General features: G+C 35.9%; 2 protein-coding genes across 2 annotated transcripts; both read right to left on the bottom strand.

The window, feature by feature from the left end:
* Window positions 1-5,024: 5,024 nt before the first annotated feature.
* On the bottom strand, window positions 5,025-12,206 carry LOC126756277 (UDP-glycosyltransferase UGT5-like). The gene is made up of 6 exons (XM_050469226.1): window positions 12,041-12,206; window positions 8,804-8,965; window positions 8,612-8,708; window positions 6,121-6,582; window positions 5,852-6,055; window positions 5,025-5,787 (listed from the first exon to the last, which is right to left on the bottom strand). The coding sequence occupies exons 1-6, from the start codon at window positions 12,041-12,043 to the stop codon at window positions 5,105-5,107; spliced, it is 1,611 nt and encodes a 536-aa protein (XP_050325183.1). The 5' UTR covers window positions 12,044-12,206; the 3' UTR covers window positions 5,025-5,104.
* A 3,292-nt stretch (window positions 12,207-15,498) lies between these two features.
* LOC126757668 (UDP-glucosyltransferase 2-like) lies at window positions 15,499-17,979 on the bottom strand. The gene is made up of 6 exons (XM_050471755.1): window positions 17,905-17,979; window positions 17,396-17,560; window positions 17,138-17,234; window positions 16,560-17,021; window positions 15,959-16,437; window positions 15,499-15,891 (listed from the first exon to the last, which is right to left on the bottom strand). The coding sequence occupies exons 1-6, from the start codon at window positions 17,977-17,979 to the stop codon at window positions 15,499-15,501; spliced, it is 1,671 nt and encodes a 556-aa protein (XP_050327712.1).
* Between the last annotated feature and the right edge of the window lie 46 nt (window positions 17,980-18,025).

Raw genomic sequence — 18,025 nt, 5'->3', positions numbered from 1 at the left:
AGTTCAGAGAACGCAACAATAAGAAGAAGAAAAGTCACCTCGACGAGAGATAATTTACTTTAAATTAGTCGCCTGTAATAAGAAACATTCTACGATACTTAGCAATTCTAGTTTCTACGAAATACCTCAGATTTTCGAAACCTCACAGAATTTAACTTAAATTCGGTCTCCAATATTATTCTCCCTTGTAAAGAGGATGTGGAAAGAGGCGAGGTGGACAGAAACACAGGGATAGCATATATGTATAAGCATCACGGATTGGTCCAAACTAGATAATCAAGTGAAAGGCGCCGCCTTTCAGCAAAATAAGACACAAAATCCACTTTCATCAACTAAACTATTGTAGTGACTTCCAAACGGTGAAACGGAACCGTGAAAACCTTCTTGTTCTGAAAAGGCGTGTGCTCACAACGAGAAATATACTTACCTAATTATATACATATGTGTACAAATAGCCAAACAGCTTTAAAATCACTAAAACTCCACCAAACTCAACTTTAGGCTACCTGACCGCTGTAGTGATTTTCAGACAGAAGTGGTTGCCATCATGGTGGCAGTAGACATACTGTTACGAAGTGCTCTCAGTGCGCTCAATGCCAGCAAAGAAATGCGCGCTCTCATTAGAAATAGCATCAAACTACTACATCATCAAACTCATTTGGGTTCCCGGTCATAACGAAATACAAACAGTTATCCTGAGCAAATAAACTGAACTAGTCTCAGACATTTTGTATATCGTTCTGATGTCATTTTGTCTTTGAAGTTCATTTGTGGAACGGCTGATAAAAAAATGATTGGATCGGAATCAAATGCATTGAAAAACTTTTACATTTGAAAGTCACAAATTTGTAATTAATGAATCTCCGGAATGAAATTGTTGAGAATAAAGGTTACCTATAACACATTATAACCAGAAATGCAGTGAATATATATTCGTGCCATATTATTTTTTTTGTTGGCATTTTTTTCTCATATTTATCAAATGTTTGTTTTATACGCACTTTTATTTAGGTACATCATATGGGTGTAAACTTTCACGCATATATTTTTGAATTTTGGTGTTTAGAAATGTGTGAAGTAATATCAATTTGAAGCAAATTTAATGCTTCAGTTCTACTTATTAGTATAATTTATGTTAACAAACAACTGATAATTAATATAAAAATGATAAAGAGCACAAACAATTTGGCAAAAAACTGTAGATCCTTCGATTTCCACCCGCAAATGTAATTAATGAACGGAATATTCCCTTATCTTCCTGTTGGAATATATTTAATTCAATTCCGATGTTATTCAATATAAGCAAAAGGAATAATAAGTTTAATCAATTTGTAAGGATGTCCCTGTAAATGCAAAATGATAAAGAACAAACAATTTGGAAAAACTCACTCGTCCACCCGCTAAACCGTCCTGTTGGAATTTAATTTCAAAAGGAATCAGTTTAATCAACCCTAAATGCACTAGATTTGCACTAGATCCTGCTAAGGAATTGACTTCAAAATATTCTTGGTATTAGCTTTTTTCGTCAGTATGTGGCGGAGTGGGAAACGAGAGAGGGAGATTTAAAAAGGCTTTGGCAAAAGTTTGACTTTTATATATGCAGTGGAAGTATTTTTGGCCACTGATTCCATAGAAGACCGACCACTGTGCGGCGTTTTAAGCTGTCCAAGTGAGATTCTTATTGGGATCGACCAAAACCTGTCCTAAAGTCCTTTAGAATCTCTCCAAAGATTGTGAAGGACTGCCTTGATCCTGCAAAGGGTTCCAGAACATAGTGATGTACCCGTCAACTGTGCAGCAGACGAACTAGCCAGGGCAGGAACTAATAGACTACGAAAAAGAGGATATTGATATGCCTCTGGCTACATATAAATATTTGATGAAGAATCTGACTCTCGGAGGAATTATTCTCTGACTTGACTTCACTTGACAGACTCAAGAAGAAAGCAAAGGTAGGATGAATGAACAAGAACTATAGTAGGGATGCTAACAGATCATTCTCGAATTGGCAGACATGACAACAGACTGGGAACACCATGTAATGACAAAAGTAGAAGCCTGACAGCTAGAAGAACAGGAGATATAGGGAAATAATCGCAATTATTGGTCGAGAGTTTCTTTCGGAGTTTGAGGAAATAAAACCCTTTGTACTGATGAATTTCATCAGAAGGAGGTGGTTAAGAGAGGAAACAAAGAGTGACTAACTATTTTAGAATAGGTGCTACCTAAAGAGAGTTAATATATTCCGCCTTGGAGATGGGTGAATTAGAAAAGGATCTGGGCATAGAAGAGATCATGGCTACTTCACTTGTCCTACAGGTGGTGGAGGTGGAGAAAGAACCCAGACAGCAGTCAAAAACCAAGAGCTGAAAAATCGCTTCTTCCGAGCATATTCCCAATTTAGAGAAGGGCAGCTTCGATGTGACTTTAGTCCAGAAACCATGTGGCAGCTGAAAAGTATATTTTCGCATATTGATTTTAATCTTTCCACAGATTATCTGACGGTTGTGGCTGTGAAGGGTGTCAAGGATGAGTCTCTACTTCTTGCATCCTGCTATATTCCACACGATTGCAAGGCGCCAACGCCAAGGAGAACTCCAAAGGCTGGCGGCTACATCCAGCAGAAGGAAGTAGGCGTTGGTAGTGAGTGCTGATGATAATGCCCATCATACGGTTTGGAACTGCTCCGACATTAATCAGCGAGATGTGCTATTCCTGGACATTTCTGGAGCATTCAACAACGTCTTTATGGAGTCTATTCTGAATAGTATAGCAACACTGAATCTGAAGCCTTTTGACATCTAAACGGTTAAGAACAGAATGGAACGATGCTAAAATGACCAAGGAAATCTGTAGAGGTACTCCTAGACTATTCGACAATTTTTCGGATTTTAATAGAACTTCAGGTTTACGCCACGACTGCGTCTTATGATGATAATTTTTCTCCAATTTTGCACCACTTTCTCAAGGAAAATGGACACATCTTATGAAATAACGTTCTCCAGGTCGATTTTAAAGTTGCCAGTCCCTTCCATTTACCAATATAAAATATTACCTGCACACAAATCTTATGGCCTACCGAGCCAATTTTTGCTAATTGTATTTGCCAAAGCTTGCAGAACAGAAATGTCAAATGCAAGTACTTACTTTGATAGCTCTTTTGACAGCTATGCCGCTAGCAAAATCTGTAACGATAAAAAAACTTAAAAAACACTTTATATTTTGAAAAAATTCAACGCTTTCGTTGTGTAAATTAAAAAACGAGTACATATGTATGCATATGGTGTAAAAGTAAGTCAGAACTCGTGTTGTTATTTATGGAAGTGCACGGCGGAGTCAACACTGCATTGTGATTTACCTTTGACCCATTTCTGGTTTAATTCTCTTATTTTTTAAGCGCAATGGTAGTAAATTCTGAACTGCAATATATATGCACATACATATATGTAACATACGGTATATTCAGTTGAAATGAACCAACGTTTGTATGTATGTGCATCACCGTAAACTGAATTTATTGCATTTTCCACGCCAATTTGCTTCGGAAACACTTTTGTGTCTTTGTGTTGCTAGTGTTGTAGCTGGTACTGTGAAGCAGTGCAAAAAAAGAGGTGCAAAACGAGTTGAAGGTGTAAAAATATACATATAGAATATAGGTGGATATGTGGATGAGTGGATTTTCAACCATATATACCTACATGCGTTCATTTGAGAAAATGGTAAAGTTTCTCATTGAAATTTGTTACCAATACTGCATGAAGTAGAGAAGAGGCTATTTTCTTCTTTTCATTCGGGGTGTTTTTTACGTGGCGGGTTCCAAACCCAGCGCAAAACCCTAGGGAGGGACGTTTTGCCTTCTCACTTTAACTCACCTTCGGATTTTCTTTTGGCTACCCAGAGGATACTTGGTCTAAGACCGGAAGTCGTGAGCTGTGCTCAGATAACTTTCCTTACTTGCATGAATTTCTACACATGGCTTCAACCTCCAAAGGGGGGATCTCTGTCTGTCTGTTTTCTTCAGCAGCTGTTTTCTTCGTCGAGAAGATGCAATCACAATAGACAGCCGAACGATTTTCTACTAGACTTGCACTTCTGTTCTCTAAGAGCAGTCATTAATCGCTTGGTATAAGGAAACTGTGGGATGGCATTTCAAGCTCCTTACGTACGGTTGCAAACAAAAACATTGGTTTTTGAAAAAGCCAAAAGAACAGCTAGTACGATGAGGAGGGCCGTGGCGCATTGGAAAAAAAACTGACTGCCTATCTCACAACTTTACAATCGACTACAACACGTTTGGGATGGGAAAGATATGGAAAGCTGAAGATGGAATGAGTGAGCACGAAGAGCTTGACAAGCTGGCCGACAGGGGTAATGCTTGAAAATTCCACGAAAGATGCGGCGACTAACAGAAGGTTTCAAGACCGGAGCATACTCTTGTAGAACCCCCAGAGGTGATCTAGTGATTGATGCCAAGAGCTTGATTGACTGAAATTATGAAGGGAACACTTCTCCAGCCTACTGAATGGCAATGAAAGCGTAAAACCTGGTGAAGAAGATTGCGAAATAAGTACAATGACATAATATTTTTGCATATGAGGTTTTCCTTTTCGTAGAAATTCACATGCAGACGAAAAAAGAAGTCTGTAGAAAAGACCTTTCAAAATAATAGTTTTCATTAGTTTATTTGATTAACTTTGGCTGATCTTTGGTCGAAGTTCTAAGACACTAAATGATATGAATATAATAAAATAATCCCTGAAAAAGTGAATTGAAAAAAATCACATCACAAATCTTCACTCAAAAGTCTATGAAGGTAACAATTTCCAATACCAATGGAGCTGAAGTAGTGAGAAAAAAGGTGAGTTTGCAGCAAATGTGGGACAGCCAAGAAGGAAACTTTGAGTTTATTCCACCTATTTACCATCCCGCCAATTCAAACAATAGGGTTCGACCAATATTTTGATCATCTAAAATCCATTAATACGGAAAATAACATAAGAGCAATAAAAATATAAGCGCAATAATAAAAGATTCAATGAGAAAAGAGTTTAATTCATTATTTTACCATGACTACAATAATATGTATATACATTTACGAGTAGATCTATTGCCTCTTCTGCTTCTTCACTTCCTTCTGTTTACTTCCCTTGCCAAGACGGCGTAAAACAAAGCGCACCAAACCCATTAATAACCATAGAGTTAGCACAATGCCAGCAAAAACAAAAGCAATGACGTCCAGTAAATAGAATTGATACCACTTCAAGTCGAGACCAGCAGCGCGCAGATGCGTAGCACCCTTGTGGCGTATCACATACTCGATCCAATAGACGGCGGTGTCACGCGCATTCAGCGGACGATCGTGGAAAATGCTCGAGATGCGTTTGATGTTGGCACGATAGCTGGGGTTTTCCAGCAACTCGGTGAGCGCATTCCTTAGTACGTCAAAGGTGATGGATTGAAAGTGTAAACTGATGGCGTAACCGTAGAGTTCGGCCTTCTTCAAGTTCAAGTGCTGATCGCAGTAGAAGGGCATGCCGAGCATAGGCACCGCATGGTATACGCCCTCCTGTGTGCCCAGCAAACCGCCATGCGTGATGAATACGCGTACATTAGGGTGTGCCAGTATGTCACTTTGTGGCATCCACTTTTTCACCATGACATTCGGTGGCAAATTTGTGATGCTCTCATTTTCGAACTTCCACAGCACACGTTGCTTGATGCTGCGAAAAACGTCAAGGAAGATCTTCAAGTAAGCCGGCGGCATGTCCTTGCTCTCCACATTGCTGCCTGTTGCGGTGGAAATAAAGTTGCTTAACGACTATACATTGTTATTAAGGTGGGTGGTGCTTACCCAAACTGAAGTAGATGACGCCGTGTTCCGCCTCGTCCAAGAACTTTTGCATATCCGTCGGCAGTGCTTTGGGTGGATAAATATGCATGCCACCTACGGGCACCATGCCGTCTATGGTGGGACGCGCGCTAGTCAAGGGTGCAAAACTGTTCAACAGCATGGCTGACAGATTCTTCTCCATCTCGGTTACTTTCGGGAAGCTAACTGTAAAGGAAGAGATTTCCATGTTTTTAAAACATTGAATTAATAAGTGAACGTCTTGCACTTACTTGGCAAATGTCCAAAATACTTCGCCACCAAGTCATCCATCAAGGGGAAATATACATACTCGCGATGTAGGTCCTCATAGAGTGAGTTGTAGGTGTTTTGTACACGCTCCCAGAAGCTCATGCGATCGGAGTAGGGCAGAAAACCATGTGGCACATAGGACCAGGGCGATACTATGCCAAACATTTGACTCATATGGTTCTCATAGCCCAATGTGCTACTACTCACTACCGGAATTTTATAAATATGACTGAGCGCCAGGAAGGCTTCTTGGTAGAACTGCTCGACCAGCAGCAAATCATAGACATTCTCAGTTTGCTTGGCATTGATGATGGCCTGTACTTTGGGCTGTTTGAGCGCGTGCTCGGTGGTGGCCACACCTAAAACTTGTAACATCTGTAGGAAACCCGCCATATCCATAGTGGTGAACTCGAAGATATTACGTGCGCCGGCATCTTCTTTGACTGAAATAAATGAGGTAATCATGAAGATTATTTTGAATTTAATAAACCGATAAAGAAGCATCTATAAATGTTATTACACTAGATCTATCTCTGTCTTTCTTAGTTGAGTAACTGAATAGAAGGGAATGAGAGAGTGGACGGATTGCCCATATTTGACCTAAATAGAGAGGTCGAGAGAGTTTTGGTATAATTTGCAATAATAATATATTCAAGGCTTTTACTTGCCCCAAACCGAGACGTCGAAAAATTTTGGGACCATATTTTTTGATGGTATTACAAGTATGTTATTGCTGAACTGCAAAAAGCATAGTCACTTTATATAAGACTAATTTCCAGATTTCGAATGACATAAACCTTTTTGGGACAGTTTTTGATGCTGTTTTTGTAGTATTACTAAACTGGAAAGAGCATATTCTTTTTATAGAAGCATTTTTTCACAATTTCTTAGGCCACCAAACTTTTTGGGACATCTTGAACCTTTAGATATAATAGTTTTATCCGAATTTAATTTGAAATGTTTGTTCCAAAATATACGGCTATTTTCGTATGTAGATTTGTATTTTAAGTGAAAAGCAGGAATATTTTTCTTACAATTTTAATCAAAAGTATTTTTTGGGACAGATCCAAAACAGCTATTTTATGCCAATAGCTTTAAGTTGTCTCTTCAAGTTATTTTTTAATTACATTTTCTAGTTCTTAAAAATCATATTTACAATTTGGGACAAATTTGGTGGGTTGAGAATTTTTGGGACAATTTAATTTCATTTGATTTCTATGGCAATACAATACTATAATGGAGAGATATTTTTACCGCGAAAGCATTTACACATTTTTGGGACAATTTGGGACAAAACTTAAATACGATGATTACAACATTTTTTGATCTTCAAATTAAAATTATTTGGGCCACATTTGTTGATTGACAAAAGTAGATTATTGTTCAGTTTTTATTTTGGGACAACATATTTTCGAATAAGTTCTATGATACTTTATTAATATTATATTTAATATGATACTATATTAATATCAAATTTTTATATTGAAAGCATTCATAATGTTTTGGGACAAAAATTAAACTTTATGGTGACAACATCTTTGGATTTTCGAATTAAAATTATTTGGGACACGTTTTTTGGACCACAAAAGTTTACTTTTGGTGAGCTAAAAATGTTTCCGGACAATATTTGTCGATCTTTAAGGCAATTAAAATTCTATCAGGAAGCGTAATATCAACAGCATCTAAATAGTTAACCTCAAATAATATTTAAAATTTAATCGGAGAGATAACAGAGGATCTCAACATCGCTATCGTCTCACTGAATTTTGCTTAATATGTTTTGTATGAGACGTGTCAGCACAAGATCCGTACAAGAAGAGCTAAATCCTTTGTAAAATCGATGTCGAGCAGAATAGTCCTAGTCATATTTGATCAGATGGCATATATTTACATAGCCAAATAAGGAAGTTTTGTATAGTACAGACTCTCTATTTGCAGTTCTGCTGTTTCGTGTTTTAAAAAGAAAAACTACTATTTTTGGACTCTTTCAGGGTTCCTTTATCAACTACTCTCGGACTATTTTTGTATACAAATGTGTTTTGTTTGTTAAAGCCTTATCTTTCTAAAAACGTGCGTTGCAAATATTTATTTATTTTTGCTAATCAGCTAAATATTTGAACGCTTGATTATGTTCAGGGCGTAAGTTAAGAGATAAGACACTGGTAATTATGCTAAAATAAAGAACCCCAACAGTGACGCTAGTGGTTCATATAATCATTACAGTTTTTCGGAAGCCTCAAATAAAAAAATAATAAATTAATTTAAACCAATTAAAACCTGGAAAAAAAGTGAAATTATAAAAAATTTGTTAAATGGAAACCGAATCTTTGTTTGTATATAATACTTGTTGTATATATACTTGTATAACTGACTTTTAAATTTTAAATTTATTTTTTAATCAAATTAGAATTTTTTAGGACTATAAAATATAAATTTTTAAAAAATGTATTTCCGTAAATGCGTTTTACTCACCATCCTTCCAGAAATCATAGACGGGTTCTATGAGTATCTCTGTATAGTTGCTGCCCAAGTTGAGTGGCGCCAATGAAAAGGCTGTGATCAATGTAACCTGCGTCGTAGAGTCGGTTGGAAAAGATACAAGACATTGCAAATTCGGTTAGTGAAACTAATTTTCACAGTAATTTTTCGGGGAAGTCAACCTACCTGATGTCCATTCCTCACCAACTCTTTTATTATAGCTTTTTGCATCATGAAATGACTTTTGCCAGGAAACGAGTACACCGAGAGTATTCTAGCGCCATTTGAGGTGGGTGTGATAGCTGCCAGTATAGATAGTGACAATAGACTCAGAAATATTTTGTAATTCTAAAAAAAAAAAATTCAACAAAGTATATTATTGTTATATGTATATACCGTATTATAGTATATGTGTTATAATCTTTGGTAATAGTATATTCATATTAATAGAAACAAGTTGGTTTGCAATGTTCTCTCAATAAATCCATTGATTGAGGCGATGTGTGGGAAGTGGCGCCATCTTATTAAAACCAAATGTCGCCGAGATCACGAGCTTCTATTTCAGACATCAAATAGTTGGTTATCATGGCGTGATAACGACCGCCATTGACGTTTATGTTCTCAATGGCATCATTTTTTAAGTAGAAGAAGGGACCGAAGATTCCACCGGCTCATAAGCCATACAAAACAATTGTTTTTCCTGGATGAAATGGCAGCTCTTGAATCTCTTCAGATTGCTCTTCGTTTCAAATGCGGAAATTTTGCTTGTTTACATACCCATTGAGCTCAACTCATCGCTGAACAAAATTTGGCTCGAAAACTTAGGTACTTCTTAGAACTTTTCAAGAGTCCATAGAGCGAAAAGGTGTCGCTTGGGAAGGTCTAGCGGCTTTAGTTCTTGCATTAGTTGTAAGATCTCACTTTCAATTTAAGTTGTTGAACAAAAATAATATGACAGCTTGACACTATTCTCGCGTGATATGTCAAAAAAGGCTATTGAAAAAAGTATCTCTACTTTAATCACCCGTTATTACATTTGCATATGTAAATATATTATTAGCATATTCTGTCTGGCATCCATCACATTTATCACATACTACTTTCCTACATATAATTCTTCATGAATATCTCACATTAATTGGTTCTATAATTAATATTCGAGGAGATTATTTTATGTCATCGCTTAAAAGCACAAAAAACTTGTTTATCGACTGTTGTTTTTGTATATATATTAGGGTATTCGGTAATTCCCAAGTTGAAACGTACTCTGCAGTTTTCAAGCGTAGTTGAATTTTTAAGGGTTTATAAGAATTATCCTCGGTTTTTGACAAATCTAGGCGTCCTATAGGAAAGTTTGTATGACAAAGTTTTGGGTAATGAAATGAACTACAACTTTTGCAGACATAACATTTTCACATAACCTCACAAATTATGTGAAACATTCAAATAACCAAGTTTTAGGTTTTCGATTTTTATCATGTAAAAAGAAACACGGTATTTTGTAACAGAAACTTCAGGGAGCGTACGCAAACACAAAAAAAAAGATAATTCAATTTGATAAACAATGGACACCTTAATGCACATATTTATGTATATATTATCGCGTGCTATCTGAGTTTCCGTAAAGAAAATGAGCTGTCAGCTATTTTGTGAATACAAATTAAGAAGACATCACATGTAATTACAAAAAAAAAAGAAAACACTGAAAAAAATAATGAATTAGTAGCGTATGAGCCCGCGCATGCCAGTTAAAAATATTCTGATTCTGCTGATATTAGCACCATTTTATTCAAATTATTGTTTATTACTTTATATAAGAAATTGCTTCGTAATGGTGTGCCCCCTGCACCATTTAGACAGCGTCAGCCCCTGCGGCGATTAAATAGGTTGTTATCAATTTTAAAGTTGTTGTAAACATATTAAGTAGTAGTATGTACGAGTAGTAGTGGAACAAGATATTTAAAGCTATTTTTAAACGTATGTATATGTGTTATAGCATTCACGAATTTGTTTTTATTTTTTTTTGCAAGTCATAGTCACGACTCTTCTTGTAGTTTTTCTTATTTTTGCTGAAACTGGATTTTGTACAATGTATCAAGTAGAAAATAAAGAAATTAGAATAAGAGTACCTTAAGCATAAATAAATATAAATAAAATTAGCTCTAAAATAATATTAAATTTAAATATTTATACTCTGTTTTGCCAAATATATATATAAATATATATGTATATATTCTTATATCAATGTGCTATAATTTGCCTCATTTAGGAAATTCTATTTTGTATATGTGAAAACACTTGCTTTTGCATTTTAATTAATTTTTTTTAAGCAAAACGTTGCTTTTTTTTAATTATATATTTATAGAATGTGGCAACATCTCTTAAAAATATTTTCAATATTTTTTTCAGTTGCTCAATCCTTTTTACGTTGATATGTCTATGATAATTTTTAATTTATTTCACCGATTTTATTTAAAAAACAAAATAATTTTCAAAAAGGTGGCAACCTTGTTAAAAAATAATTCTAAATTCTTAAATTTCTTCATTCTGATATAATTTTTGTAATATTTAATATTTGTCGCTAATTAATTGATTCAACATTTTTAAAAGGGTGGCAACTCTTTACAGAAAAAAAAATTTTTAAACCTTTTAGCCTTATAACACTTTATACGCTCAAACGGTTTGTAATCATAAATATTTATTAATTGAATAAAATGTTTCAAAAAGGTGGTAAACTTGTTAAATTTTTTTTCTAAACTTTTAAAGCTTTTTATGTTGTTAAAACTTTTGTAATATTTAATGTTTCTCTTTAATTTCATTTACTCAACACTTTTAAACAGGTGGCAACGCTTCACAATAAATAAAAATGTTTATAACCTGAAGAAATTTTCGTAACAAGTTTTTGCATGTTTCGCCGTTTTTAGTATGTTTATTACAATACTTAATTTTACCATTTCAAAAAATGCCAATAAATATTTAGAAAAGGTGGCAACTTTTTAAAATTATATTTTTAACTTTTAGCTTTTCTAAATCCCATTATTTTAAAATCCGTTTTAATATAAGCATTTATACTTTAACTTTTCCATCAGGTGGCAACCTCTGTGCTTATTTTGTTTAAAACCATACGAATAAAACACTACAATCAAATAAAAATTATAATTTTTTCGTAAACATTTTGAAGCTGCTCTTTCTGCCATCAGTAGTAATATGTTTAAATTCACACTAGGAAAAATGCAAACATATTTTTTTATATTTTCTGAAAGCTGGCTTCAGTGTTTCCAACGAAAGGCTACAAATTAATTTTTATTAAATTTTGTAAATCGGTAAATTTAATATTTCATTCTTTAACACAGTTTTTTAATAAAATATATTTTGTTTTAATTAATGACTTGTCTTAAAAACTTTTCTTTTATTTTCAATTACCATATTCTTGCGTTTTCTTCTTTAAGACTTTAACAATTTTTATTATTTGCTTTAATAATAATTTAATTCTACACTTTCTAAGTAACTTCTCACTGCCGAATTTAAGCGCCGGACGCCACACGGTTAATGATCTAGCTTCGCCGACGGACTCTCTCGCACTGGGCCACAAACCAAGTTCAAGCTGCGATCAATTTTAGTCTCTTCGTTTTATGCTGAGATTTCAATTCTTATATGTAATGCTATTCTCAATGTAACGCTTGGTGCTCGCAAATCTTCCCACCAAGTCAAAATCAAGTGCTTTAAAAATAACTAAATTACTTGTTCTGCACTTCGATTAAGTGTCCACTGTGCAAAGTGCGCCTGGTTGCATTGATTGACATGTTCATCAGATGAATACGGAAGAATTATTTAAATCTGAGATAAAAATTTGTATTTCGCTAAAATCTGTCTGTGTTCATCTGCTGTATCATTACGTCAATGACGTAAATATTGCAGAATGCTTGTGTTATGCTGGCAAATGGTGTTTTCGAATAAATCGTACGTTGCTCATACGTCGTGGCGCACGGAAATTGTAAGATATTAAGCCTGAAGTAGCAAAGACTTTGATGTGGAATCTAACTCTCTAGGCATTCAGTAAGCCATTTTAAGATACAATAGCAGTAGTAAAGTATAGTAAATATCTGAGGCTGCATTTCGTTCCCTGGGTCTTTCATCAATGTTACCTTGGTTCAAAATAATTAGCGTCTAGTGGAAAAATTTGAATGCGCTGGCACAGTACAAAATGTTTCCGTGCGATCTCTGTCTCTCTTATTGGAGTGCTTGGGTAGAAGAGAATGAGAGACTGGACGGATTGCTCATACCTGACATAAATAAGACGTTGAGAGAGTTTTGACACAATCTTTTTTGATTGTGTTGTCATAATTTCAAAACGTTTGCAAAATTTCAAAACGATATCTTAAAAACTGAGAGACTAGTTCGTATATATACAGACGGACAGACCGACAGACGGTCATGGATAAATCGACTCAGCTCAACATACTGATCATTATATATAATATTTTATAGGGTCTCCGACGCTTCCTTCTGGGTGTAACAAACATCGTGGCAAACTTAATATATCCTGTTCAGGGTATGAAAATACTTGAAACTAACAATAAATCCGAACCTACCTACAAATGTAGGCACGTGTCCGAAATGCCTGAATGAATATATATCTAAATATAAACTATTGCACATTAAGGTGTGCTTGAAATCTTCGAAATCTTTCAACTTGACATGAAAAATATGCGTAGGTAAAGTAGAATATATGTTTCTTCTTTTCAGTATACATTTTTGCAAAAATTTTATGCTGCCATATCTTAAAAACTAATTTTATATATTAAATTTTTGATTTTATAGAATCTATGGGATCGATTTCTGGTGGATTTTTATACTCTCGCAACCAGTTGCTACAGAGTATTATAGTTTTTTCACCTAACGGTTGTACCTATCAGCTGAAACTAAACGAGATAGATATAGAGTTATATACATATACAAATGATCAGGATTGAATCAAGTTGAATTCCTTGATACATTCAGTTTCCATTATACAAATCAAAAAGCAACTAATATAACGGGATAAGACTTTGCAAGAATAATGCCTTTAGAGTGCGCACCTTATGACCAAACATTTTTAAGTGCAATAAAAACTGTTCAAGCCCCTAGGTACAGAATATTTAGGCTCCGGTACCTACAGTTAACTTTTGATCGAAAATGTCGGTCAACGTATGATATACATATATGTATATATAACTGAAATTGAGGGTAATGGTATGTCTGTATGTCAAAAATGGGTTGAATCGGATCAATACTTCCCATAGCCCTTAATATAATTTCTTAATATAAAGATTTTTGAACTTCCAGGTGACTTTGTACCACATATATCGGCCAATAAGTGAGTTATCCCAATAAAAATAAGAGAAAATATTCGTAACAGTATATCGTTGTGAAATTTGAGCGAAAACTACATATATAACTAGTACCAGGATTTTCGAACATCCGGCTCACTTTACTCTATATGATTTGTTAGACATCTTAAGTATTTCCTTGCCTTTGATTCTGGCAAGTTGCAAGTGTATAACATGTTCGCTTGCACCCGAACTTAGCCCTTACTTGTTTTGAATTATATTTTTAAAGGATGTGGCAATAATTCTAAAAAATATGTTCAATATTTATTTCACTTGCTTAATCCTCTTTACGTTGGAATGACTTGGATGCGAGGGCGTCAGTTTTTTTTTTTCATAAGTAATATAACTTTTTGTTTATTATTGTGTGAACCTAGTGTTTACAAAGATCTAAATATCAGCTTCCTTTTTTATATAATATTAGCAAACAATTTGCGAAGGTTGTGAATACCCCTTCTCGAGTGCATCGTGCAACTTAAAAATATTTTGCATACTTGCAGGCAAATACTATTAAATTACCCTTCAGTTCTGGAGATGGTGATTGATCAAACGGTGAGTGCTTACCCAGCGGGTTACCATACTGTCCCTAGCGAACGCCAAACTAGCTATTAACCTGGCTACTTACTTGAGTGAAAGTAGATAAAATCGGTTGATAACACCTCTTACTCCCCAAATAACGGTACGGTTCAAAACTACTAAAGCGCAATAAATCAATAACTAAAGACGCCAGCGACGTTGAAATTTGCCTCCGAGATCGCTTAGGAAAGCTTTATGGGAGCCGGTGTGAAAATTGATCAGAGAGCGTGGCACCGCCCACTTTTTGGTGAAATCACATATGATTTCGACTAAGTTTCACATTCTTCTTATATCACCATGTCACAGTGCGAAAATAGGCAAAGTCGGACTACAACCACGCCTTCTCATATAATACAATTTTAAATTCCATTTGATTGTTTGACTTGTCAGTGTTCAAATCAGTTAGTAATTAATATAACGGGTTACAAATTTACAGAATTAATAGCATTAGAGTATGCCACCTTGCAGCCAAAAATTGCCCAAATCCAACCGAAACTGTTGAAGCCCTCAAACACCGAAAATGTGGACTACAGTATCTGTAGCTGACATCTGACCGGAAATATCAGTCAGTGTTGTCAAATTTGCGATCTTTCGGGTTACTTTGTACCGCATATATCGACCAATATTTGAGTTATCTCTATGAAAATGAGAGAGCGTGTTTGACTAATAACAGTGTATCTTTGTGCCTAAATCAAATAAAATTGGGCAAAAATTTGACATAGCCCCAGAAAATAAAATTCAATATTTCATATGAAATTCTAACTTATTGACAAACAGTTATTCTAGCTCAACTTTATTTACAAAATTCTCTTAAGTGCTCTTTAAGTGAAATATACTTAATGCTAACAAAGCAATAAACAAAACAATTTTACACTCTATAAAAAGTCAATTATAAATAGTTACTAAAATTAAATACAAAACCTTACTAGACACACATTACTAAAGCAGTTTTTGCTTTTGTTGTTTACTACCAAGACTCCTTAGGAGCCAACGCACCAGCACAAATGCAATGCTCAGCAACAATAATGCCACAGCCAAACAGAGAGCAACCACGTCCAGCAAATAGAATTGATACCACTTCAAGTCCAAGCCGGCAGCGCGCAGATGCCGTGCGCCCTTGTGACGTATGACGTAATCGATCCAGTAGAGCGCAGTCTCACGTGCGCTCATTGGACGATCGTGGAAGATGTTTGATATCCTTCTAATGTTGTTACGATATGTGTTGTTGTGGAGCAATTGCTGCAGACCGGCCTGCAGAGACTCACGCGTGAGCGTGTGAAAGTCCAGTGTTACAGCGTAGCCGCCCAGCTCCGCCTTCTTCAAATTGAGGTGCTACAGATGAGTCGAATATATATTTTTAAGTTCAGAAAAATTTATAAAATTATTATTTTTCAATTACCTGATCGAGGTAGAAGGGCATACCCAGCATAGGCACCGCGTAGTGCACACCCTCCTGTGTGCCCAGTAAGCCGCCATGCGTGATGAAGACACGCACATTAGGATGTGCCAGTATGTCACTCTGTGGCATCCACTTTTTCACCATAACATTCGGTGGCAAATTTGTGATGCTCTCATTCTCGAACTTCCACAGCACACGCTGTTGCAAGCTGCAGAAGACATCGAGGAAGAGACGCAATTTCTCAGCCGGCATATCCTTACTCTCCACTTGACTGCCCAAGCTGAAGTAGATGGCGCCATGCTCAGCTTCATCTAAAAAGGTCTGCAACTCAGCGGGTAGGGCTTTGGGTGGATAAATATGCATGCCACCCACATTGATCATATTGTCCATGGTTGGACTGGCAGTTGATAACGGTGTATAGTTGTTGATCAGTATGGCGCTGAGATTCTTATCCATGGCGGAGGCGCTGGGAAACTTAACTGAGAAAAACGTGGAGAGAATTAAAATTTTTTTTTTTTTTTTAGCAATCTTCGTTTATTGGTAGAAATAAGACATAATTCGACCATTCTACTTAACCTAACCTGACCAAACTTTTACTCACTTGGCAAATGTCCAAAGTACTTCGCGATCAACGCATCCACCATCGGGAAGTATTTAAACTCGCGACTGTAATCGGTATTCAATATGTGATAGGCATTCTGCAGACGCTGCCAGAAGCTCATGCGATCCGTGAGTGGCAGTGAGCCGTGCGGCACATACGACCACGGGGTTACTACACCGAACATTTGACTCATATAATGCTCCTTGGCGAAGGTGGCAGTGCTCACCACCGGCACATTGTAAATATGCGCCAAAGCGAGGAAGGCATCCTGATAGAACTGTGCGACCAGCAAGAGATCGTAGACATCGCGTGTTTGTTCGGCATTAATGATCGCTTGCACCTTCGGCTGTTTGAGTGCGTGTTCGGTGCTGCCCAAGCAAATCGCTTGCATCATATTCGTAAATTCCGTTATGTCATTTTTTGACATATCGAACATGGTGTTGCTACCCGTGTCAACGTTGCCTAAGTGATAAAAATTAAATTAAATTAAAGTAAATTAAATTAAATTAATTAAATTAAACTAAATTAAATTATATTAATTTAAATAAATAAATTTCATTGCTATCCACTGCACTCACCATCCTTTCGATAATCGTAAACCGGTTCGATGAGTATCTCTGTATAATTGCTGCCCAGACGTAGTGGCGCCAGCGTGTAAGCCGTTATCATGGTTACCTGTGAGCATACAGAAAAAGCGTATACTATATGAGCATACATACATACATATATAAAAATATATATGAAGAATTTTTTGCAAGGAAAAATAAATTAATTTTGCTTTATTTTATTTGTGTTTGAAAAAAGCAAGCGTTGATTGACTCCCGCCGTCAACCTACCTCATGGCCATGCTTCACCAACTCGCTTATCAGCACGCGATGCATCATAAAGTGACTTTTGCCCGGATATACATATACCGCTAGTATTTTGGCGGCTTCAATGGCGGGCGCTAAGACAATCATTAGTGTTGTTAGTATTGCTAAGCTATTGAGAACTTTGAGTTCCTGAAATAGTTAAAAAAAATTTATTTAATACCTTAGAATAGAATTGGACATGGTAGCATATTCGCTTTCTCTAAAAAATTCTATAATTTATTGAAGTATTGATACCGGTTGAAGTACGGTGAAGAGGAGAGTAGACTATAGATTACAGATCGCTGTGAAAATTTCAATTAACTTCGGTACCAAATTTGACCCGGCGTGTGTTAGACATGTTTTCGAGACCTAAAGTTTGCGTGGCGACTTTTACCAGGGAAAAACATTCAGACAATGTGTTTGCTTGATATATTGTATATTTCAATGGCTAGGGAATCGTTGTAAAGCTAACAGAAGTGTTTCGTATAGCTTACTTTATCACGAACATAAGTATCTGAGTGGCACAAAGCATTCAGTGAAGGTTGCGTAGTTATTAAAACTTGTCCCATGCGAGTCTACAATATCCACCTCAACTAATGGCGATAACTTCGAAAA

Source organism: Bactrocera neohumeralis, chromosome 4, assembly GCF_024586455.1.
Source record: "Bactrocera neohumeralis isolate Rockhampton chromosome 4, APGP_CSIRO_Bneo_wtdbg2-racon-allhic-juicebox.fasta_v2, whole genome shotgun sequence".
Taxonomy (NCBI): Eukaryota; Metazoa; Arthropoda; class Insecta; order Diptera; family Tephritidae; genus Bactrocera; species Bactrocera neohumeralis.
The sequence above is the reverse complement of the archived record's forward strand: the minus strand, read 5'-3'. Positions and strand labels throughout refer to the sequence as shown.

Bases quoted from the DNA above. Each gene is read 5' to 3' on its own strand.
- LOC126756277 (XM_050469226.1), bottom strand. The intron at 6,056-6,120 runs GTAAGTGCAAGA...CTTCCTTTACAG, and splicing joins GTATTTTGGACATTTGCCAA to TTAGCTTCCCGAAAGTAACC. The intron at 5,788-5,851 runs GTAAGCACCACC...CCACCGCAACAG, and splicing joins CGTCATCTACTTCAGTTTGG to GCAGCAATGTGGAGAGCAAG.
- LOC126757668 (XM_050471755.1), bottom strand. From the start codon at position 17,979: ATGGGACAAGTTTTAATAACTACGCAACCTTCACTGAATGCTTTGTGC. The intron at 17,235-17,395 runs GTAGGTTGACGG...GTATGCTCACAG, and splicing joins TGGTGAAGCATGGCCATGAG to GTAACCATGATAACGGCTTA. The intron at 16,438-16,559 runs GTGAGTAAAAGT...CGTTTTTCTCAG, and splicing joins GTACTTTGGACATTTGCCAA to TTAAGTTTCCCAGCGCCTCC.